Genomic DNA, 24,855 nt, shown 5'->3' with positions numbered 1-24,855 from the left:
CCCTACCTTCCTGTTCATAGTAATGACTTTCTCACTCCTTCTGGATTTGAATATTTTTTATCCCTATCTACCTCATACTATTCAGCATTTGACTTTATTTTTCTGGTTTATTTCACTTAGTATAATGTCCTGGAGTTCCTTGATATTTTGTAAAAGTGCCTTTTATTTCTTTGAGTTTTATTTTGTATGGTTGAATGTATACACAGGCATATGTAGTCATGCACTGTTAACAAATATGTTTAACAAATATGTGCCAGTGTTTTACATTTAAAAAATGTCACTGTCAAGACCGGCATCAAATTTTTGGGCAACATACTGTCAAATCTTGTTCTTTAACTATAAAGATAGATGGGGAACACTGGTGGTGATAAGGTTGCACTGGTGAAGGGGGGTGTTCTTTTCTATAATGAAAGCCATCTACAAACATTTTTGTAATCATAGAGCTTAAATAAAAATATTTGCACGGCAAACACCAATCAGCTGTTCCATCACTCTGTTAATCCCCACTTTATTCTTTCTTTGCAGATCTACAAGCTTCCCAGAACTTACAGAAAAACACTATCATTTTCCCATTGTATATCTTCCAACCCTTTATCATACATAATTTGACCACAAATTTAAGGTATTTTTTATGGTTCTTGATTCTGTTCTAATGTTCTAGGTATCTGGTTCTATGCCAATACAAAACCAATTCCTACTATAGCTTCCTAAAAGAATTTTAGGGCCTGGAGAGATAGCACAGCGGCGCTTGCCTTGCAAGCAGCCGATCCAGGACTAAAGATTGTTGGTTCGAATGCCAGTGTCCCATATGGTCCCCCATGCCTGCCAGGAGCTATTTCTGAGCTCAGAAGCCAAGAGTAACCCCTGAGCATCACTGGGTGTGGCCTAAAAATCAAAAAATAAATAATAAAATAAAATAAAAGAATTTTAGATAAGAAAATCCATTTATGTCTTTGTTTCCAGTATTTGACTTAGGGTCTTTGGAAATCATAACATTTTGGTAGCAATTTTCCTATTTGTTAAAAACACCATTGGGGATTATTATAAGGAATACACTTATTTGTAAATAGAATTTTAGTGGTATAGATATTTTATAGATGTCATGCTTTTAGTGGTCTAAACGAGTCCTGGCCCACTCACAGTTATTCTTGGCTCAGCAATGCAAACCTGAGAATTAAATGATCAGGCCTGGAGGTAATCTGTTGTATAGTATTATATTGTTGTCACCAAAGCTACTCCAGCAGGGCTCAAGTGACTTGCAGTGCTAGGGGTTAAATTTGGTGATTCTGCACATGTTAGGCAAGTATAAAATGCCTGTAAGTTCCAGACCTTTGTATGTGTCTTATAATTCATAAGTATAAATGGATTTTGTGACTTGCTCTGCTTTTTTTTCATAATTTTCAATGTGGAGACATTTACCTTTTTGGCTAAATATTCTACCTATTTATTTTATAAATGCTTTTAAAATATGATAGTTCATTTGTTTAGGATATACTACCAATTAGCAATATATAAATTTTGTATCACGTAATTTTACTTAGTCATTCATTTTCATAGTTTTCAGGATTTTCAATATGTAACCTAAAAATAAGTAAAATTGTGTTATACATTTTGTGATTTAGTTTTTGATTATATACTTTTCTTGCTTGATTTTAATTCATTGATGAGGAATTCCTAAACAATGTTGAAAAAGAGTAGTGAGTGGTCATCTTTACTATAAATAAAAGGGAAAACATTAAGCAATTTTCCACTAATTATGATCATTTTTAAGTAGATTTGAGATATATGATCTTTAATATCTTGATATCATGATAAGGAATAGTATGTTCTAAATAAAGTATTCTACTTCTATATGCATTGTTAAGAAATGTGCTGTTCTTGTTTTTGGATCATATAGGGCTGTGATCAGTAATCACTCTTGGTAGTACTTTGAGGAATCCTAACAGTGCCTAGGCTCAAGCTGGATTAGGTCACATCCTATTTATTTTAGACTTTTACTCTGAAAGGGTGTCAACCTTGTCAGTTGCTTTTTTCTGCATGTATTATAATTTTTTTTCATGATAACCACACATGAGGTAAATAACACTGGTTTTCATCTGTTTCTGCTTACAAATCTCTACTCCAAGAAGCAAAGACTGTTCATACTTGTCTGTTTCTCCAATCTGGGGCAGAGATCATTTGTCCTATGAATTCTCTCTATGAGTATTAAAAGAATTTATTTCTTAATAAGTTCTACTTTTTATTTGTGTAATGCTAAAGATGATGAGGTCTGAGTATTTAGTATTATAAGCTGTGTATGTATATCAAGATGCTTTTAAAAAGATCTCATTGAATTTTTGCTAATGTTTATGCTTGAAATCACCCATAAGAAGCATTAAATGTACAGTCAGCAAAATCAAAATGTCCACAGGTAAGATATAATCATTCTGTATTAGATGTTGAATAAGGAAATGACTAGACAGTTTCAAGATCATGAGAAAAATGCATTTATTCTGACTTATATCAAATGTAATATGGTTCAGATAAGAGACAGATATGTGATTTTAATACTCACTAAATAATTAATTCTGTGACTACCAGTGCATCATTAGTAATATGAGCATGTCATACTAATAGCTTCATGGCCATCTTTATTACTATCATATTTAAAATTCTATTATATCCTTACAAAATGTAATAATCCAATAGTGAAAAAAATTATCTTCACATTCTGAAATGATTATCAACAGCTAACAAAAGATATCTGTTACAAATGACAAGTCAGTATTTATTGAGGGTCAGTTATATCTTAAATAGATTCTTAAGAGTGTAGGATAAAAGATATAGGTATGTACACTTTTTTTTAACAAAATCTCCCATCAAGATTTATATCTGTAGGCAAGGACATATGATTTCTTAACATAAAGTATAAAACACATGGGTAGTTTTAAATACATGTCTTCATACTTGTCTATTTTCTCTATTTTGCCTCATCCCTCCTCACAGTCAATACTAATCTCCATTTAACCTCTCAATAATATTATATGAAAGTTTTCCTTGCTTATTATTCCCCACAAGGGCGGTGTAATCACTGATAACATGTGAGAACCTTCAACTGATATACCCACATTCAGCAAAAACCTTATTTTTTTATTACTATATAAAATCTTATTGTTTATTGCCTAAAGGTGTGACCATCAATTCCTATGAATTTTTTGAAAACCGAAAACATAATCCTATACCATGCTATATCCATTGTCCGAATACCTATTGTCTTCCTATTAGCAAATTTGCAATGGAATAAGATTATAACCTTTATATAGACATATTAGTTTTGTATTATTTCAAAATTGGATTAAATTTTGATTCCAAAATATTTTGTTGGTCATTAGCTTTTAATTAACCATTTATTAAAACTCTCTGGCTTGATTTCTTCCATTATTAATTGGAATAAATAATTACTTCTTAATTCAGGTGAAATACTAAAATAATTCATATAATAAATTCCATAAATGAGTAAAAAAATGAATGTCTGCTTTAATTGGGATCTTTGATGTGTCCTTATGCATTCCATCAAAGACTTTTCTATAGAAAACTAAATAGTTGCTACTTTTTCTATTTTATAGCAAAGATAAAGCAAGTCCAAAATATTAAAATATTCCAGTAAAATTATATCTGACTGATATAATGTGCCAAAGCTATTTTTATTGTTTATAAATAAAACATAAGGAAATATACATACAAACAAAACTTAATGATTAAACTCTAAAAGCGAAAAAGTGGAAAGATAGTACAGATTTAAGGAGTGGAAAGATAGTACAGCTGGTAAATCACTTGACTACACATGGTTTCAACCCCAATACTGATATGGACCTTAGAGTCTTACCAGGAGTGATCTATGAGCATATAGTCAACAGTAATCCCTGAGAGGTGTGGACAAAAATAAAATCCAAAAAAAATTCAAAATAAAAATAAAAACAATGTTGTTATAAGCTAATATTTTCTATACTGAATATAAGTATACAATTCCCCCTTAAAGCATTCCTAGATTTGGAAAAAATTCTCTCTACTTAGTACTTCAAGCAATTGTGAGTGAAACTTTTCATTATTGCTTCTATTATTTCAGAGTTTCAATATTGGTATATATTCCTGTGCCATTTACTTCTAATTCTTTTAGCATTTCGTTTCAATTAACATATTTCAGAATATTGAAAACATAGGGTATTAGATACTTTTTCTTTGATCTTCTACTTGTCTGATTAGATAAAGGCATAAGGCCATGCACATTCTTCTATAAGATCTCTGTTTATAAATATCCTACATGTCTTCTACACTTGGTCCTATTTATTTCACTTAAATTAAAAGTCTACTTGGTGTAAAATAAAAATATGTTCTCTGTAAACAAAAACATGTTCTATGCAAACTATTTGTAAACAGACATCAAACATGATCAGCAGAGAATTTAATGTTTTCTTTTCGGTTCCACTAGTTTAACTAAAAAGATGCTTCTCAGTAGATACAGAACTTAATTTATATACATTTATAATTAAGTTCTCATACCATAATATTTTCAAACTCACTAATCAATTTCCTTTTGGTTAAGGAAAGTGGCATTTTTTAGGCTCACTTCTCTTTCATTGCCCTTCCAAAAAGTACTTCATACTCCAAAAAGAAAAAGAAAACGGTTAATAGCTCTTTTAATCTTGATTAGATTTTTTTAGGAAAGCTCTTTTTTTACTTTGCCAAAAATGATGCAATTACTGAATTCTCATAGGGAGACATCAGAGTGTAATGGTTAAGCTTTTTTTTTTTTTACTTTTGGATATAGAAAGTCTAAATTAAAATACTTATAATGTAAAACAGTTTGCCAGAAACTACTCTAAATAGTATACCACAAATTGTATGATTTAGAGCAACTGCTAATTCTTGTCCTGCAGATTTTGAGTTATATATAATACACAATAATATAATCTATAAGAGATAAGTAATATATATGAGATAAAATTCAGTGGAGAGGCCGGAGCAGTGGCACAAATGTTAAGGCATCTGCCTTGCCTGCCTGAGCCTAGGACAAATGGCAATTCTATTCCCCCGCATCCCATATGGACCCCCGAGCCAGGAGTGATTTCTGAGTACTTAGTCAGGAGTAATCCCTGAGTGTCACTGGGTGTGTCCCAAAAAGAAAAAAAAAAATCAGTGGAGTTGACCATTCTGAGAGCTGTTTAAAGAATGTGTTTCATGCTGTTTACTATCTTATAATGATTTGCTGGCAATATGTAGCGTCTTTTGACTTGTGACTGCCCAGATTTATCTGCCATGACATCCATATAGCATTCTTTCTGTGTGTATGTCTATGTCCAAATTACTCTTTTTAACAGGAGATCAGTTAGGACAACCCTGATCCAATATAAGCTTTCCATAACTAAAAATCTTTAAGACTATGTCAATTTACTTACCCTACTGTCTTGGTAACTTTTTAGCTACCTTTTAAATAAATATGATAATTATTTGATTTACAGGTGAGGATTATATCATTTGAAAAGACTAAATTATTTTAAATATTTCCCAATTAGAAAGTACTCAAAACTCAGTTTATAAGATCTTCTTCAACTGTTAATCTGGGGAAAAGAATGAGAAAGCATTATTTTCTTATAAAACAACATAAATAAAGTAGAAAATTTTGAATGTTTTGTTTTCTAGGAATTCTTTTTTAAAAACATCTTAAAACCACCAACCTGCTGCATGAAAGGCAAACGCCTTACCTCCATGCTATCTCTCCGGCCCCTCCATTCTATTTCTTTTCTTCTCTTTACTATACTCTGAGACCAAGAGTGTTCTAGACAACCCCTATTTAAAATACTGCATTCCTGGCAACCCATATGGTCTCCCGAGCCTGCCAGGAGCAATTTCTGAGCATAGAGCCAGGAGTAACCCCTGAGCGCTGCCAGTTGTAACCCAAAAACCAATAAATAAATAAATAAATAAATAAAAGAAATATAATGGATAAAGAATAGAACACAGGGTCAAAGGATTCAGGTTCATTGGTAATATTAAGGAAGGACATAACTAAATATAGAAACCAAAGATATTTCATAATGAAATCATGAGACACAAACTTTAACAACAACAACAAAAACAAACAAACAAAAAAAAACACGTAAAGATGTTCCTATTATGATGGCAGGCTATGGGATGGGATGGACTCTGAGAACATTGGTGGAAGAAAGTTGACACAGGTGGTGGGACTGATGTTGGAACACTGCCTGTCTTGGTCTCAACTATGAATAAATTAAGATGCTTTAAATTAAATAAAAAGTCTTAAATAGATAGATATTAATGTTCAGTAATATAAAAATCTAGTTTTTAAGCATAAGAATTAAGTACATAAGTTGAATAAACATTGCACACAATATCGTCTGTTATATATATTCTCAGGTTTATATTAGTGAAAAGAATATTGTATAATATTCCAAGTGCATATAAATTTTGCATATTACAAAAGGCAAAAGGCAAATTTTTGGTAAAGGATTAAAAATTCAGGCCATCTCATGTATTTCCTTTCTATACAGCAAGATAAGAGTTTTATAACAAGGGACATTTCAAATTGTACTTGGTGTAAATCTAATATATTCTAGCCTTTGGGGAGGCTGACTTCATGATTCCATTATAATAAGTCTTCTAAAATATGTCTACTATACTCTATTGAGGGTAGTAGCAAAATGCTGCCTTACTCCCCTGGGTTTATGGGACACTGTAGACTCTAATTAGAAAAAGTTATAGTCACTTAATAATTGAAGTTTTAAGATAAGAACTGATTATAAAATCAGATACTTAAGAGGAATTTATTAAAGAATCAGTGATAATACATGTGATGAGTTTTGAACATCCAGTCTCCACTTGCTTAGATGATAACATGCTAAGAAATTACTTGTCTTACATATGATCTTTCAATGGTTAGGCTGCACATTAAAGAATCTTACTATTTCTATAATATTCTTTCTACTTCATAACCCATTCTGAGTCAGAATAGCCTTCATAAATCTATTATTTTTAGCTAAGAAATACAATTATAGAAAAAAGGTATAAATTAAGGCATTCCATTGAGCTGGATGATACCTAGTTCTCATGAGTAGTACTGGATCTTCTTATTTGCTAAGAATTCAGAACTATTTTTATATTCATATATTTTATTCTTATTTAAACAATATTTAATCTCTTTCTTGCAATAAATAATCAATAATTAATTATGAATAATAATTAATAATGAAACAAATAGGTCTTCCAAAATGAGATTTTCAACTCAATTAAATAAACGGTCAAACACATTCTCTTAATTCTGGTGTAAGTTATACTTTTGAAATGTTGTATTCATAAAATCCTATCATGATCTGCATTGTAAATTATAGTGTTTCAAAGGATAAAAGAAATACACACATATATACACTATACCTAATTTTCTGTTAATGGGGCTTCACAACTTGTCTTAAATAAATATTGCATTTATTCCTAGAGACACTTAAATTGGATATATATATTTAAGATCCAAATTGTGAGCAAAGACAATTTTTTCTACAAAAGGAAGGTCAAAGGCTTAACTCTAAAATGGAATTGTTTCTTATTAGGTATTAAATTGCCATTAATTGTTCATTAATCGTGGTTATATCCAATAGCATGCAATTCAAATATATCATCAAATTAATAAAAAAGTTAAAAAAAAGAATATAAACACATAGTAAATGTTTAAAAACCAAATACAGGGCCCAGAGAGATAGCACAGCGGTGTTTGCCTTGCAAGTAGCCGATCCAGGACCAAAGGTGGTTGGTTCAAATCCCAGTGTCTTCTATGGCCCCCCGTGCCTGCCAGAAGCTATTTCTGAGCAGACAGCCAGGAGTAACCCCTGAGCATCGCCGGGTGTGGCCCCAAAACAAAACAAAACAAAAAAAAAAAAACAAATACAAGCAAATGGTATTAAAGTCAACTAGCAACTTTTTATTAAAAAAAAAAAAAGTATAATGAGTACCCTGTAGTTTAAGAGATAATTCCTAACTCTGTGCTCAAGACTGACCCCTAGTAATACTCTTGAAATCATATGGTATCAAGATAATGATTCAAAACAAATCCCTGTGCTTATTCAAAGGCCCAGAAAATTTCTTCTTATTTTCTATAGTTACTAGAATAAAGAATTCTCCAAATAATAAGTTAAACATATTCTCATACGTTTTAAAGTATATATGTTCAGTGTTTTGTAGATTTTATTACATTTACATGAAATTTTAAATATGCTAAATATTTTTATCTTTGAATATCTTTGAATATTTATATATTAAGAGATGTCAAAAATTCCCCTTTCCATTTAGAGATGCATTGAAATAATAGGAGTAACACTTGCTTGTTTTCCTTGATAACTCTTAATATGTCCTATCAACCTTGCTAAGTCAATTAAAGTCCATATAAATTCCATTATTAAAATAGGTGCAGTAATTTATACCACTGACTTATCTGAGAGGGGGAATAACAAATATAAAATGGTAGAATTAAGTTAAAATGCAGATGGAAAACACTTGGTCCTTTGCCTTCTAAGTTAAACACCCCATCAATTAAAGATACAATACATTTTTATAAGGTACATTAGTGATGAGACTACTCAGTATAAAACATGCTCAATATTTTTGAATAACCTCTAAACATAGAGATGTTATCAATTTAATTTGAATTTAAATTAGAACTGATTTTACTAACTACATATTCAAACAAGTAATATTTAGAATATTTTATGTAATATGACCTGACATCTGGTAAAAACAAAAAACAAAAAAGGAAGATACACAGATTTTAAATCTACATTTTTCCAATATTACACTAATATACTGGAATTTTTTAAAAACATGCCTCAAAGTGAAAAAATAGAGAGTAAATAGCATCATGATTCAGCCTATGTGTCTTTGTATGCGTTTATGTATACATTGATAATATTAGGTCTGAACATAACTACAAATAGGCTAAAAGTTTAAAAGGTATCTTTTGTAATTTTATACAAAGTGTAATAGCAAACTTCCACAGAATATTTTTCAAAACTATTGAATTTTATGTATATATTTCATAAGCATTTAATGCAGAATTTCAGTCAAGTGAAAATATTTCAAAGAACAAAGATACAGGAAGCCAATGCCACCTTTAGTTCCCCGTGAGACACGATACTGCTCTCATTCTACGATGGATTATGTACTTTCTTATAAGAAACACACAATAATGGTAGAAAGTTAAAAAAAAATAAAATATCAGTAGTTACCAAAACAAGAGAGTAAAATATTTACTATATCTCTTTTCCTCTAAGCATTTCTGAGTACCCACTTTTCATAATATAACTGCTTCTAGTGTGATTTTATCAAAAGGGAACATCATATATCGATAAGAATACAGATTACTGAGCCAAATTGCTGAAGTGAAAGATGTATTGAATTGTATCCTTTAGTCTTTGTATTGTCTATACTTATTTTCTGTGACATACATTTTCAATAGAGAAAGTAATAATCTCATTGATCACAAAATTAGAAGGAAATTTTATTTCTATAAGCAAAAGTACTGTTAATAAACATGACAATTCTCAGTCTAATATAAACATTTCTGAATGTCAGAGTGATTCCTCTCTCACAATCAGTAAAAATCAGGTTTAAAATAGCTTCCAATGCTCAGAAAATACCAAAAAATATATCCCAAATCTGCAATTTTGCTTATGAGAACAGATACATAGAAAGCTAGCAAACCCAACCAATTTGCAGCTCTTTAATAAAATTTTAATTTTATTATTAATTATTAATAAAATTAATAATATTCCCAAATGTGGAAATATTTTATTATTTTAATTATAATTAATTTTATTATTAATTATTAATTATTAATAAAATTAATAATATTCCCAAATGTGGAAATATTGGAAAATATTGAAAAATGTGGAAATAATATTCTCAAATGTGGAATTAATTGATATCCTGTTAAGAGATACATTGTCAGTCATGGCATGTACTGAAAACTAATTTTTGATTGCTAAAAATCTAGATATATGTAATATCTGCTCAGGACTATATGTCAAGAAGAAAGAGTGCCTATGTTTGTTGACTATCATGCAAACTTCATGGGAGAGTTCAGCAGATCCTCTGAAAGTGCTGGGAAAAAGAAAATGAATGCAGAGAGAAGAGAGAACTATTCAAACGAACCCTTTTGCTATGATATCTCCATATTTTCATTATGGTTGAACACTAGCAAATGCCTAACCTTGGGTGCTCATTTCCATAAATAAAGATTAGGTGGTTAAGCCATACTATATTTCAAGCAAGGCTTGTATAGTATAAAGAATCCCATAGTACCACTTTTCTTTTTTTTTTTAACATAAATCATTTATTTGACCTGTATTTTATACATAGGTAACACTGTATCCTTTTAAATATATTTTTATAAAGAAATTAATACACATAATACCATGTGACAAACCATAAAACTTGAAAATTACACTGTAATTTTAACTGATCAACTAGCAGTGAAGGAAAGGATGAAAATGAAAGATTAGGTTGCAAGAGACAAAGAGTGATGGAAGAGACAAACTAGTGATGGAAGTGCTAGGCACTTAGCTGGGGTGGGGTGCATTAACAGCATCATAACTTCTAATAGTATTGTAATCATTACCTAAACTACAATACTAGAAATAAATTATTTGTTTACTTAAATGTTGTGTATGAATGCTATCATTAAGTAGATTCAAGTTGTCTACCCTAAAGAGATAAAGAACTCATTTATGACCAGAAGAAAATGAATTTCATATCCAGATGATGTTCTAAACAGCCAATACAGTAGGGAATTTTTTTTGTAAAATTACTTAGCTAAATAGTTAATTTTGATATCCAGAAATTGGGGTATCTAAATGGTTTTAGGGAATTTCAATTCCCATATTCTCTTGCTCTTATTTTCCTTTGCTGTAAATTTGATAAAATTTTGGAGGTGAATATGTCATAAAGAACATGCAAAAGAACATGCAAAAAGTCATGCAAAAATATGAAACAGAAAACCAGATATGACTTGAATAGTCAAAAAACAAAGCCTATAATATCCATTTAGAAGTTACCTATTTCAAAACTTTTCTTTGTTCTATTATTTCTTTCAGTACAAAAATGAATTTCCCATGTATTACATTAAGAAATGTAGTTCCATTAATGCATGTGCCCTAATTTTAAACTTTATTTAAATAAAAAAGCTATCTATTACTAATGGGCATTTATTTTGATTCTAATTCTTCAGTTTTTTAAATAAGGATAATATATTATTTATATTATATATATTTATATATATATATTATTATATATATTATATATATTATATATATTATTATATATTATATATATATAGTCTTACCTTTTTTTATTTTGTCCCCCAATTCACAATACAGACCAGGAAAAGGGTCTGAGTTGAGGTGTATATAGGGTGCATTTACTGTACCATCTCTTTCTATACAGTCAGTGTAAAGAAACAGCCTGTGGTAAGCATTGGGAGGCCTGTCTTACTTTTATTTTCCTAACGTTTAAATTAAAAAATGCTACTAATTAATCCAACAAAATAGCATTTTACATATTTTATAATTACTTTCTAGAATTCTTCACATCATCAAATATTTGCTTTTTGTCAGAGCATTTTCTAAGGCAAGATATATTAACATAAAGTCATGCATATTTAGACAATGTAGTAGGTTTACACATTTGTGAGAGTTTGATATAAATGAACAACCTCTGAAGAAATGGCATATGCACCTCCTATGTGTTGGTGAATGACCATCTAGCAAACATTTCTGTTTGCATATACCTTCCTCTTCTTCCTACCTTTATGTATGTGGATTTTAATTATCCTGTCCATGTAGCTATTATGTAACAGGACTGGAATGATTTAGATTTAAATTGGATGGTAAGAAACTGCAGATCTGACTAAATTTCATTACTTGTTATCAACAAATGAGCTTTGCTAATTTTTATAGGCATTGAAGTAATAGTAGAGTGTTTGTTACTAGTATAGTGTTTGATAAATAAACATTTTATTTCCCTTCTATCTGTTGATCAATATATGCAATATCCCAATTAAACTATGCTAAGGGGAAAGAATTAGAAGTGGAATGAATTAGAAGCTAAGTCAGTCCTTACATGCAAGGAACATATAATTCAAGTGAAAAACTAGTGAAATACTTAAAATTAGTATACATGTGTAAGAAATATGTAATGTAGGTATGCATACTAAAATCAAATTACTACAGTTAGAATAATACTTAAATTAGATAAATAAAGATAGCCAATGCATATAATTTGTCAGCTACTAATATACTGAAATAGAATTAAGTATAATTTTAAAAACCAGAAATTGAAAGCAACTGTATGAAAGAGAATAATCTTGGGCATTAAATAACAAAATTATAGAGAAAATGAGTGTTTTCTTAATTAATTCTAAACCATCAAAGCTCTCTTGGCTGTGGTGTTATGTAATAATAAAATTTCCAAATAAACTAATGTAAAGAATTGAATCCAAAGTATAAAACCATGTAGTGGAATATATAAAAATATTATAAACTGTTATAATTTGGACATAGAATGTCATAAAATAATGAGAATGTACTGAAGTCTAACAAGAGGTCAAATATTTTCACAACTAATTGAAATCACATGCTACAGAGATATTTTCTAGTATTATATTTGCCTTAAAACAAATTATATTAATGATTTAGCAAAAAGTAATCATATTCAAGATATTATATAAAAAAGTAAGAGATATATTTATATAGTAACATTATAAAGATGATTTTAAGTGAGGGAAAAGGTTTATACTATGTATTGTATCAAAGATAATAAAACAATCTTACATGCAAGAGAAGAAAAATAATACATTATGTTAATTGGCATATGCAATTTTTTTAAAATAATAATTACTTAAAATAAAGTTTATAAAAAATGAATACAATTATGATTTTGAAACCAAATTAATAGCTTTAGTGCTTTTTGACATTCAAATCTGCAAATCTAAATGTCAACAACTAATCATGGATAATCTGTTATTGATTTTTCTCTGTTTAAAAATACCAAATTCTGGCAGGAATTTCTATCTTTATGTGCTTTTAGGACCACATTTCTCAAATACAAAATGAGACTTATCAAACAGTAATTTACCTAATTTCTCAAGATAAAAACTAATTCAAGCAATTTCAATGTTACCAAACTGCAAAGAGAAATGCTGAGTAAACAGAATAATAATTACAATAAAATGAAAAAAATAATTTTTGAACACATGGCAAGAAAAAAACAAAACAGTTCTAAAGCATTAAGTTGCATACAATGTAAATCATGTTGTTACTGCCAATTACTTTTACATAAATGTAAAATAATCAGTAACATAATGAATGTAATCCATTATAGATTTACGTTGTGTGTTATCTTTGTAAAAGTAGCCATTATAAACAATATTTAAGTGTTTGGTTTGTTTAGGGACACTTCTGGCTGGCTGTTCTCAGAGCTTTCCCAGGAATCAGTCCTGATGGTGCTTAGAAGAGCACACAGAGTATATGCACGTAACTGCTTTATCTCCTGTATATCTCCATCCTTTAAATATACTTGCTAATGTATACAATGATATTTTCATAAAAAAAGACAATTATACCACTTACATACTTTCTTGTCTTTGGTCAGAGAAATCACTCAACAAGCTAAGTGTAAGCTGTGCATACTGAAGGCCTGAGTGGATGGATCCCTGACATCTCATGATCCCCTGGAACAGAGCCAGAATTGGTCCCTTGATCATCATCTAGGCATCCCTCCCACCACACCAATATAAGTTCTAGCCTCAATCTAATTTTTATTTTTTAAATGTATGTGCTGATTTTTTGAATGATCAATTGCAGATAACCTGTTGAAAGAAACTTAAATTTTGAGGTGTCTGGAAGAATCCCTCATTATAATGCTCTATATTTATATATTTATGATGATAAATCCTAATAAATGTGAAAATTATTATAATGTTCAATTTCCAAGTCAATATTTGTTGCCAAAGGTTATATTGTTTCTCTTCATTCTAATACTCTTATGATATCAGGTATATTATATCTCTGAAATTTTATAACATGTCCTTTATGGTTATTAAAATAAATTTTGATTTCATATTCAACAATCACATAAAGTTATGACTAATATATGATCATAGTGAATATGCTAAATGGAATAATTAGTTCAAGTATTTTCACATACTAATTCATAGATCTCTACTCCTCTGGTCAAAGTTCACATATGTGAACTTACATCGTTGATAACTTAATCCATACTTTACTTTTCTATAAAAATCAATGTTTTAGTTATTCAATCACACACATATAAATTCATTAGTTAAGTCAAAATCATCAAAAAATTAAAGGTGGTAGACTATCCTAATACTGTCATTTTCAGCACAGTTTAAAAATACATATGTAAAGAGCAAAGATTTAAACAAAAATTTTAAAATGGAATAATTACACACCTATTATTGCTAGAGCATTGTAATGATTCTAAAATATATGTATATAAACCAATAATGTGGATTTTTTGTGAAGTGTTTATATTATATAAAAAGTCCAACCGCTATACTGAAATGAAAAATTATCTGATAGCTTTAGACAAAATAATATTTTCATGTGGTTCAATGTTTGATAATACTTTAAAGATCTTGTTCATTTATATTTTCCCTTATGTAGTTTCAAAATTGTTCATGATTCTGTTTCAGTCCTAAATTGCTCATTTATCTTTAATAAGCATATTAAATGCTCTAATACTAACATTTAAAATAAGCTCAATCTGGGGAAAGAGAAAAATAAATAAAATAAAATAAGATCAATCTTCAAAAATAAAATTCTTTGAGCCAAAGAGATAGCACAGAAGTAAGGCAGTTGATCCAAGCTAAATCCCTAAACCACATATGGTCCCCTGGGATTTTTCAGGAGGGATTCCTTAGTGCGAAGCCAGGAGTAATCCTTGAACACTGCCAAGTGAGGCCCAAATAAGAAAAAGAAAGGAAAAAAAGTAGACCAATCTATTAATTTTATTTAAATTACAGAGGGGCCAGAGAAACAGAATTGTGAGTATGGTGCTTAATTTGAAAGTAGCAGACCCATATTAGATCCCTGGCCATCACATATTGTCCTCTGGTCCCTGCAAGGAATAATTTTTGTTTGTTTGTTTGTTTGTGTTTTATTTTGTTTTTTAATTTTTGTGCCATACCCAATGGTGCACAGGGATTACTAGTGGCTCTGTGCTTAGGAATCATTGCTGGCAGGCTCAGGGGACCATATGGGAGGCTAGAGATCTAACACTGGTCTGCTGCTTGCAAGGCATACACCCTATCTGCTGTGCTATTGCTCTGGCCATGAACTAATTCTTGCACACAGAGCCAGGAGTAACAACTGAGCAACACTTGTAGGAACTAAAGGACAAAAATACTACAATAAAAGTTGCAAAGAAAATTTAAAAGTCATAGGATTTTGTACAATTCTATCTACTTATTTTTAGATAGTTTTTTCATATAATATCAACTAATTACTTTCATTTGCATTCACAAAATAAATACTTTAGATGCAGGAAAAATTGCTATTAATCTATAATTTAAATGAAATTTGGTAGGAAACATTCTGGTAGTTTTAGATAATTATTACTAATGTAATACTTGATTATTTCCTTGCATACAAATGTTTTATTAACTTGATAAAGTATATTTACATATAATCTTCACTGCTAGGCAACTTTCTACAGGTTGTTTATCTTAATTATGACAAATGTTTTTTCTTATTCAAGGTATTATACTCAGTGTGCAGTCTAAGAATATGCTTTGATTTATAATATTCATATACCATAGAATTTAAGCACTGTGATGCAAAATAGTTAACTTGATTAAAATAAATATATTTCACTTATTAATAAAAGTAATAAACAATGCTTACTCTGCTTACTTACATCTTTTACAAGTTTTAAAAATTCACAGAAAAAACATAACATTACAAGAAAAGATAACAGACTAATTCTGCCATTTGAATTGAAGAGTTCTACAAATGTATTATAGTGTATTTTCCATGATCAAAAAGCATGAATATTGGTGCTAGAGCAATATTATAGCAGGTAGGGCATCACTTTCTACACTGCCGACCTGGCTTCAATCCCAGACCCACATTATGGTCTCCAGAGCACCTCAAGGAGTAATTCCTGAGAGCATGCCTGCACACCCAGAAGTAATCCCTGAGAACCAGTAGGTGTAGCAAAAAAAAAAAAAAATAGAGGAGGGGAAGGAAGGAAGGAAGGAAGGAAGGAAGGAAGGAAGGAAGGAAGGAAGGAAGGAAGGAAGGAAGGAAGGAAGGAAGGAAGGAAGGAAGGAAGGAAGGAAGGAAGGAAGGAAGGAAGGAAGGAAGGAAGGAAGGAAGGAAGGAAGGAAGGAAGGAAGGGAGGAAAACAAAAATGTTTGACACATAACAAGTTAAAAATTAAAACAGATATGAAAGCAATGCATTTCTGATTATATCTACCAAGTACAGGAGTACAAGTCATCAAACTGGTCAAAAGCTATAGACTATGCAGTATCCTGGGAAATAGCTGACTATATTGTTTCTGAATCTTAGCTGAAAATACACACATTCATCACAATTTTTACTAAAGATCAGCTAAAACATGTCATTGCTGATATTTGATATTAGAAACCTTCATATTCAGCATGACTACATTATTTAACAATTAATGTATTGTAAGTAGACACACTAGAATAATCTAATTTAAACATTTGAATAAAAGCTCTACCATATGTCAGTCCAATGGAAAACATACCATATGTGGGTTGTTTTTTTTTACCCCACACAAATACTTTAACAGTATATTTGCTTTCTTTCCAGGTAACAAATTGAATACTCATTCTGACACAAAAATACTCTGAAAATTTTTATGAAGACATTTTATAAAGAAAAGTGATTTGTGTTGCCAAATTATCAGGGACCCTTTATGGTCATCATCTAAATATATAAATCGCACTATCTCATATGTAGCATCACAAGTTCCTTGGGCACTTTCTAAATTACTAAGTCATCTTTCAGGACCATTTAACAGGGGATCACTCACCAATAATAAAACTGTCCTAATCACCTTGGTACACAAATTATGAGATTTAAGTTATCTTCCAGGCCCAAGGAGTGATAGTTTTTATTTTCTTCTCTCACACATATCTGACTCTAACACTGTCCATATTATAAAAGAATTTTAAATTAAAAAGTACATGCTAATTCTCGAACATATATGATATCAACAGAACAGCATCTAAAGAATAAGGTCTTTATGACTACTTTCATTGTAACTTCATTATCTACATCATCCTTGGTCCAAAGGTAATTAATTCTTGTTTGTGAGGTGACTTATTATTATTGATATAGTACATAATGAAATACTTTATATACTTAAGAAGCACTATATATTTAGTAATATTTTTTATCTATGCTCATTGATCATCAGCACTATTTTATAACCTAGAGCAATGTGATTTGTATGTTAAGTCTAAGTGATTTGGAGCTAAATGAAATTTTAAAATTGTTTCCTATGAGATGTAGAAAAGAGGTTAGACATTCTTCAATGTATTATGAGTTCTGGGAGAATTCTAGAATATTTACAAAAGAGGCAAGTATTCAAAAGTATCAGTGAAAAAAATTCCATTAAGTTTTACAATATTTATTAGTGAACAATTCAATTGTATATCTTATAAGTCATAGGGACTGGGATAGAACAGATATGAAACATGTCTTGCAAGTGGCCTGAGCCCACCATGTGTGACCTGACTTATATTGCAAAGTCCAGCACATGGCGGGAGTGCTCTCACCACTAAAAATTAGAAGACATAATTTTTATCAAGGAAAAAACTATAAAATCATTATTTTCTGAATTAGTCTAAGATATACTATGTCTGAATATATGTTTTTGATTATTGTTTATATAAAATGTAAAGTATAGCCACTATTTAAGTAGACTATTAAGTTAGAATTTTATATTGTTTATTATCTGAATTTATATAACATTTTAAAATACATCTCAAAGTAATGGGTAAGTGCTAAGGAAATTTCAAGTTCATATAATTAATGCTATTTAGTGAAATCTCATTTAAGGAGCCTTCTAAAATAACACTCCAAATATTATTTTATTTTTTATTTAAAAATATCAAGAAATTAAAGAAGATTAGATAATACCTGAAAAGGTAATTATATTAAATTCAGTATCACTTTGTCATTTTGCTTTTCTTTACCGAAATTTGACTACAATAGACATGGATAGATATATTTCTAAATATTGTTATTTATAGGTAAAAACTAGATTCGGGGATCATTTAAGTAGCTTAAAATTTTTCACACTGTAATTATCCACTTTGGCAAAATTAATTATAATTATAATGCAATATGTGTACATTATATTCAAACGTATAAAATAGTAAAAGTATTAAGATTAAATTCTAAATTTCAGCTTGAATTGAATAACATAAAAAATGGGTATTTTACCCTCACCATGTATCTTTCATTCTACCTAATCTCTCTAATGTCAGTTACCTTTATGTGTACAGCCAGGTCCTTATAACTAAGAAAATGGATTTTCTATAAAAATGAAAAATTTTATACTGATGTTGAATACCTACATTAATTTAGCAATAAAGAAAAGATAATTTCACTAATTCTATCTCCAAAATATATTTCAAATCCCTCTTTCTTATTTTCAAATCACCTTATCCCAGGCTATAATAATTCTTGATAAATCTATCATGATCCTAAACAAGAACACAAGATACCCAACTCTGCTCTTGCCATTTTACATACTCTTTTTGCTTTCTTCATTTTATACCATTAAGATAGTTCATATAGCAGTTTCCCATTATATCCACTTTTATAAAACTCAACTCCTTACCATGATCCTGTTGGTGTGATTTGGTGTCTAGCCTTATTTGACATTTCTCTTTATGCCACTGTCTTCCTTAATCAATAAGCTCCAATGAAAATTATATCAGATTTTCAGAAGTGTCAAATTCATTTACTTTCAATTTCCTTTCCTAGACATTGTCCTTTACCAAGAATGTATACCCTACTACATGCAAATATCCTTTGATAGTTCTCTTCTTTAAGAATATGGTCTAAATATCATCTCACCGGATTGCCTCTTTCAACCATCTTAGTTAGAATACCATGTAATTATTTTTATGCCTATATTTCTTTCCTCGCTGAATTTCTAATAGCTCTGATTTTGTGCTCAATTTTCAAGTCTCCCTCTCTAAAATAGAATTAAGGTACAGAAAATGTCTCCCAACATCCTTTTCTTTATTCCATAATCTAAATAATATACTCACATAAAAAAGGGTGATGGTGTAAATAATACAAATTCCATTTCTCAAGAAATAATAGCATTCTGATGAAATCATAACTATATATACTATATCTGTTCTACATCTTTACTATATTCAGCTATCAGGAAACTATCAATATAGTATACCCAACTATGTTACATGCTTCCAATACACTATAAAGTTTGTTTTGCATTTTGACAATGTGCATTGGACAATTTGAATATATCTAACTTTCTAACTAGATATGCGTTGATCTCTAATATATTTATACACTCAAGAAATTTGAGTTCAAAACACAATGAAGAACTTCCATTAATAATGGAGTTTAGTTTATGTGCAGTGTGAAATAAGATCTTTTTCCTTCAACTTTTGGGACAAATAAACCATATAGAGAATAGTGAGGATATAAAGAGAGAAATTAATTGCAAGTGAGGGCCCATTATAATGTTGATAAAAGTAAAAACAATAGATCTATGTTGCTTTTAATGTTTAAGTAGATTATGAAGAATTATTAGTAAAGAATTTAATTAAAATATTATTTTAAGTGTTTAATTTTGTATTATAAAAACAGCACAAAATCTTTATGGTTAATATATTAACATGTATAATCATTCATTTCTCTTGTATAATAAAATATGCCTTTCTGCCTAGAAAATAAAAATAAAACTGCATTATTTTTGTCATTAGGTGTTTAAATAAAGAATCGTTAAAATTTGTGCAAGAATAAGTTTTAGGATATAGTCTAATACCAAGCTCAGACTAAATAATAGTTATATAATGATTGACACATAAGTATTGGTAACATTTCACTTTTTGAATCTAAATCCTAATGCCACTCTAATTTGTCTGTACATAAAAATTATATTCTATATTGTTTTGTTCTTATTACCAAGGAGGTACATGGTTAAATATTCTTAACTTGCTCTGAGAAGTTTATCTCTGAAAAGAAAATTTGTTTAAGTAAATTCCTTAAGAAATATTCTTTGTGAATTATCCAATTTTTTATTATTGAATAAGTATCTAAATATTTTCAGTAGCGTTACTTTTAAAATCTTTTAAATGTCGCAATATCTTTCTGTAAGAAAAAAAAACTTTAAAGTTTAGTTTGTGAGCTATACTAAGTATTATCACTAATTTTAAGCCATCCATTTTATTACACACATTATTTTCTGTGTTCTATTTATGTAAATTAATATACAACTCTGGGTTTTACACCATTCATTTAAATTTATAAAATTAATGGAGTACTGAAGCAAACTACTATTTAACTTACATAATTTATTTGTTATTGAATTATCAGGGTAAAATATCAATTTATAAAATTTTCACAATTAAATAAATTTATATGCCTGATATCTAAAGATGATTTTAGTAAACCAGAGACTAATCAATTATATTAGAATAACTTAAAAGTAGCATTAAGTTTTTAGGTTGCAAAAGATCTATTTTCTAATATAGATTTCTTTTTCTAATAAAGAAATGCCTGGAAACTACTATTCATTGGATTTGATACACTTTGCATGTTATACAGGAATTAGACTGTAACATATCTAAATTCCAATACAGTAAAAAAAAAAAGTTGAACTCAGGATGTTCTCAATAAAAATTGTAAATATATAGTATTTTTCCAAATAAAGGGAAGACTAATGGGATAAAAAAAATAAGATTACAAATCTATTTTCGCTTAACCAGATACATTCTTCAAGAAAATATGTCTACAGAGTCAACCGGATTATATTTTGTCTTTATAGTGCAAAACTTTGTAGTCAGTTAAATTAGATGATTTCTTTAGCCTAATTACTCTTCATAACAGCTAAAGTCCACGTAAAATAAGATAAATTAACTCTTGTCATTATCCACATATTAACCTGAATATAGATAAGAATATGAGTAAAGAAGGTGACTGGTTCAACCATGAGAAATTTAAATAATATTAAAATTTTACTTTACTATTCTAATAAAAGGCAAGTTTTATAAATATGAAATGTGACCTCTAAAAAGTAAAAATTAAGAAAACAAAATATGAATTCCATTAAATCTTCGGAAGAAATGTTACTAGTAAAATTCTGTATTCTTGAAATTAAACATCTATAATACTGAAATTTATGTGTAGAAATCTTATTTATATTTTGTATTAATCTTTTTATATAACCTAACACTATAATTCTCAAATGTACCATATAATAAATGTAGGAAAGTTAAGTTTGATTCGTGTTATTATCAAAATTATAAATTAAGGAAATATTCATAAAATATTTTAAATATCTTGTAATTAGTTCTATAGTTTCAGTATTCAAAATGCACTCAATTTATATTTCCTATAACTTTGGACTGTAAAATTATTTTTAAGAATAATAACTTGTTTCAGACTAAACTATCAGACATATCTTTTTATAATCCTCTTTTGCAAAACTTGTCAATAGTTTATACGTCTTAGCCTTTAGAGTATTTTATTTATACGTAGTTTTATAGATAGAGTTTTAGCATGTTAACCCAAAATCAGTTTTACTGGAATATTAAAGATAGAGTACTACTAAGTTTATTGCTATTTAAGTTATGGGTATACAATGTAATGCTCATTCACTAACCTTAAGTAACTCATTACTTGAATTTGTTTTAATTTATTTTATAAATATTTTAGGTATAATGCCTAATTACTATAAGATATTAACCAATGACACTTCTGTGACCTTAAATTTTACTTGAAAATCTAGAAGATCATACTTTAACTGCTGATACATTGGTAAATGACACCTCAGTCATCAGAATCTAGAATGTTTTATTTTCACCTCAGTGTTTACAGTTTATGTGCTTACAGTGAATCTTACGCGATAAATAGTTGTTGGGAAAAACTTGCAGAGTAGTTTTGTTACTCTTTAAACCTCTCTTTTGCAGTCCTAAATACTTAAATAATTACTATCTAAGCCTAGCTTTTCAACTATTTTCACTCCTTACGATAAAAAGTCACGTAACTCTATGTTATTTTGAGCAACTCTCAGAGTTTATCCTTTGATACTGAATGGTAGTGGCCTTAAAAAAAAAGTTAAGGAAGGCTGTATATGGTGGTACACACATCCAGAAGACAGTAAGGTAGCAGGTATGTGATAAAACCTTAAAGGCAAGACCGTAACTTATGATTTTCTAAATTTGTAAGTTTACTTGTAATTTCAAATTGACATATAAAGAAGCTACAATTAGGAATACATGCCGCAAGTAACAATTGTATGAATAAGAACAACTGGTTACTGATTCTTGAAAATTAGATTTATAAATAATGAACATTTTTACGACAAAAAGAACTTGATTCTCAACTTTACCTTAGCTAGAAAAGTCGAAGTTTCATGTTCAGAGTTCTGTTTTTATATCAGTAAATTACCTCTAGATGCTTTTCTTTAAGCACAAATGTCACATGATATATAGGACTTATATTTGATATGTCTGAGTGTGTGTGTGTGTGTGTGTGTGTGTGTATTGAACTCTTACTACAATTGGTTTCTTATTTGAAGTCTTTTGAAAATGTGAAGTCTAACAGGTGACATTGGTGGCCATCACTTGGCCAATGAAAGCATCCAGTCAGGAAGTTGCAGGCTGGAAAACTCTTCTAGATATTCTCTCGCTTTATGAGAATTTAGATTATGCAGGTGATAGTTTATAAACATACACAGAAGAGTCGGTAAGATGTGTCCCATAAAGAACCAGAGAAAGAAAATGCTGTGCCCTTTCTAAAGGCTTTCCATTCAGTAAATGGGACCTTCACTTTTCACAAGCTGCTCATCTCTACTACACTACTACTTCTACGGATGGATGGGTTGTTCCTCCAAAAACCTATCAATGTGCCAACTTGCCTGTGAATGGGATGGACCTATACTACTTGCATATTCACACTTCCAGCTCTTTCTGCTTCCCTGTCCCCCACCCACCCACCCAGCACCCACAAAAAAGGGAGTGTCCAGAGTGAAAAATCTAAGTGCATCTGCAGAAGAATAATTTCGACCCAGTCTCTCTTCAGTCTGGAGGGTGCAAGAGAGCAAAGGTTGCTCAAGGACCGCACAGATTTTGGAGCCAAGAATTGGCCTTGAAAAACTGGATTCACATTACCCAGCTCTGAGAAACCACCCCAAGTCTCCCTGCAGACTTGTCCCAATCCCTGACCCCCTACAGTGTAGACAGCCCGGCAGAGACCCATCCCTAGCCGGGGCAGACAACCTGGGCACCCCACTGCTGCCGGTCTCCTTTAAACACGCTTGGAAGCAGTGGGGACAACAGTTCCTGAGATTCCCAGGTCCTGTGTTCTGCTGTCCCCCCCAAGTGGCCAGTCTGAGACCTCTACCCTGGACGAAGTTCTCAGCAGAGGGCTGCCTCCAAAAGCACCGATGCCCCCGAAAGAAACACCTCTCCCTTCCCCCTACACACCTCGCTTAAAAAAAAAAAAAAAAAACAAAAAAACACCCCACATCCCAGCCAGTCCCTTGGTTTACCTTGGTTATTGGAGACGTGACTGCAGTCGCCGGGCCATGCCGTGAGCAGAGGCAAGAAGAACCCCAATTTCCAAAGAAATTCCCGCACTTCGCAGCCCCCCATGACTCTGGTGGGCAGCTCTCGGGTCCGCCTCCTGCAAGACCAGTGGCAGGTGTTCTTCCTGGGGCAGGGGTCCGGCGGTTGGGCCACCACCACCTGGACCACCACCTCTTCTTCTTCCTCCTCCTCCTCCTCCTCTTCTTCTTCCTCCTCCTCCGGGGGTGTCCCGGGGCGCCCCTCGCGCGAGGCCCCGGGGACAGGGCACGAAGGTCCAGGCTGCCCAGGTGCCGGCGCCGAGGCTTCGGAGGAGGAGGAAGAGGAGGAGGAGGACGATGCTGCTGCTGCTGCCTGCGGCGCCGGGGTGCTCCCGGAGGCTGGAGTCGGGCGGAATCGCATCCACCACCGGGTCCCGCTTGCGCGAGGACTGTTCACTCGGGCTCCGGAGAGCGCGCGCGCAGGAGCGAGCTGGGGGAGGGGAGCCCCGGCAAGGAGGGGGTGCCCAGGGCGGGGAGGGGGGATCTAGTAGGGGAAGGGCGCCCCACCTTCCCGCGGGGTGCACCCGGGACACTCAGGTGCAGCCCGTGCGCCCTGCCGGACTCCAGCGAGCGGCTGCAGAAGCGCAGGGACCGGGGCGCACGAATGGGAACTTTCCTCCTAGCCGGGACCCAGAGAAGCAGCGAAGGAGACAGCTCTGCCGGGGTGCAAGCAGGGCTCCCCACTTCTTCAAGCAAGCCTCTAGCCGGGATGGAGACGATTTTGCGCGCGGGGACCACCGGTGGCGACCTCTCCAACTCGATCGCTTCTACCTGGGGCGCTCTGGGTTGGGCAGCCTTTCTCCAGGCAGGTGGGAGTCCGCGCTTAGTCTCCCAAGCACTTGGCACCCCATCTCTTTGTGTTTTCCAACGGGGCGAGAAAGCAAGCTAATTCGGGCTACACCATCCCGGACGACGCCTCTGCTCCGGGAC

The 24,855-nt window shown here is 31.6% G+C and overlaps 1 protein-coding gene and 1 non-coding gene across 2 annotated transcripts in view; both read right to left on the bottom strand.

Moving 5' to 3' along the window:
* The window catches only part of EPHA6 (EPH receptor A6), a 973,333-nt gene extending 949,026 nt beyond the window's left edge, over positions 1-24,307 (bottom strand). The window contains exon 1 of the mRNA XM_049785675.1: positions 23,851-24,307. Within this exon, the coding sequence (XP_049641632.1) occupies positions 23,851-24,286 (436 nt within the window). The 5' untranslated portion in view covers positions 24,287-24,307. The remainder of the gene's footprint in view (positions 1-23,850) is intronic.
* LOC126026384 (small nucleolar RNA SNORA51) lies at positions 11,393-11,524 on the bottom strand. The gene has a single exon (XR_007501672.1). It is a non-coding gene; the product is annotated as a small nucleolar RNA SNORA51 (small nucleolar RNA).
* Positions 24,308-24,855: the final 548 nt, after the last annotated feature.

Source organism: Suncus etruscus, chromosome 13 (assembly GCF_024139225.1).
Source record: "Suncus etruscus isolate mSunEtr1 chromosome 13, mSunEtr1.pri.cur, whole genome shotgun sequence".
Taxonomy (NCBI): domain Eukaryota; kingdom Metazoa; phylum Chordata; class Mammalia; order Eulipotyphla; family Soricidae; genus Suncus; species Suncus etruscus.
The sequence above is the reverse complement of the archived record's forward strand: the minus strand, read 5'-3'. Positions and strand labels throughout refer to the sequence as shown.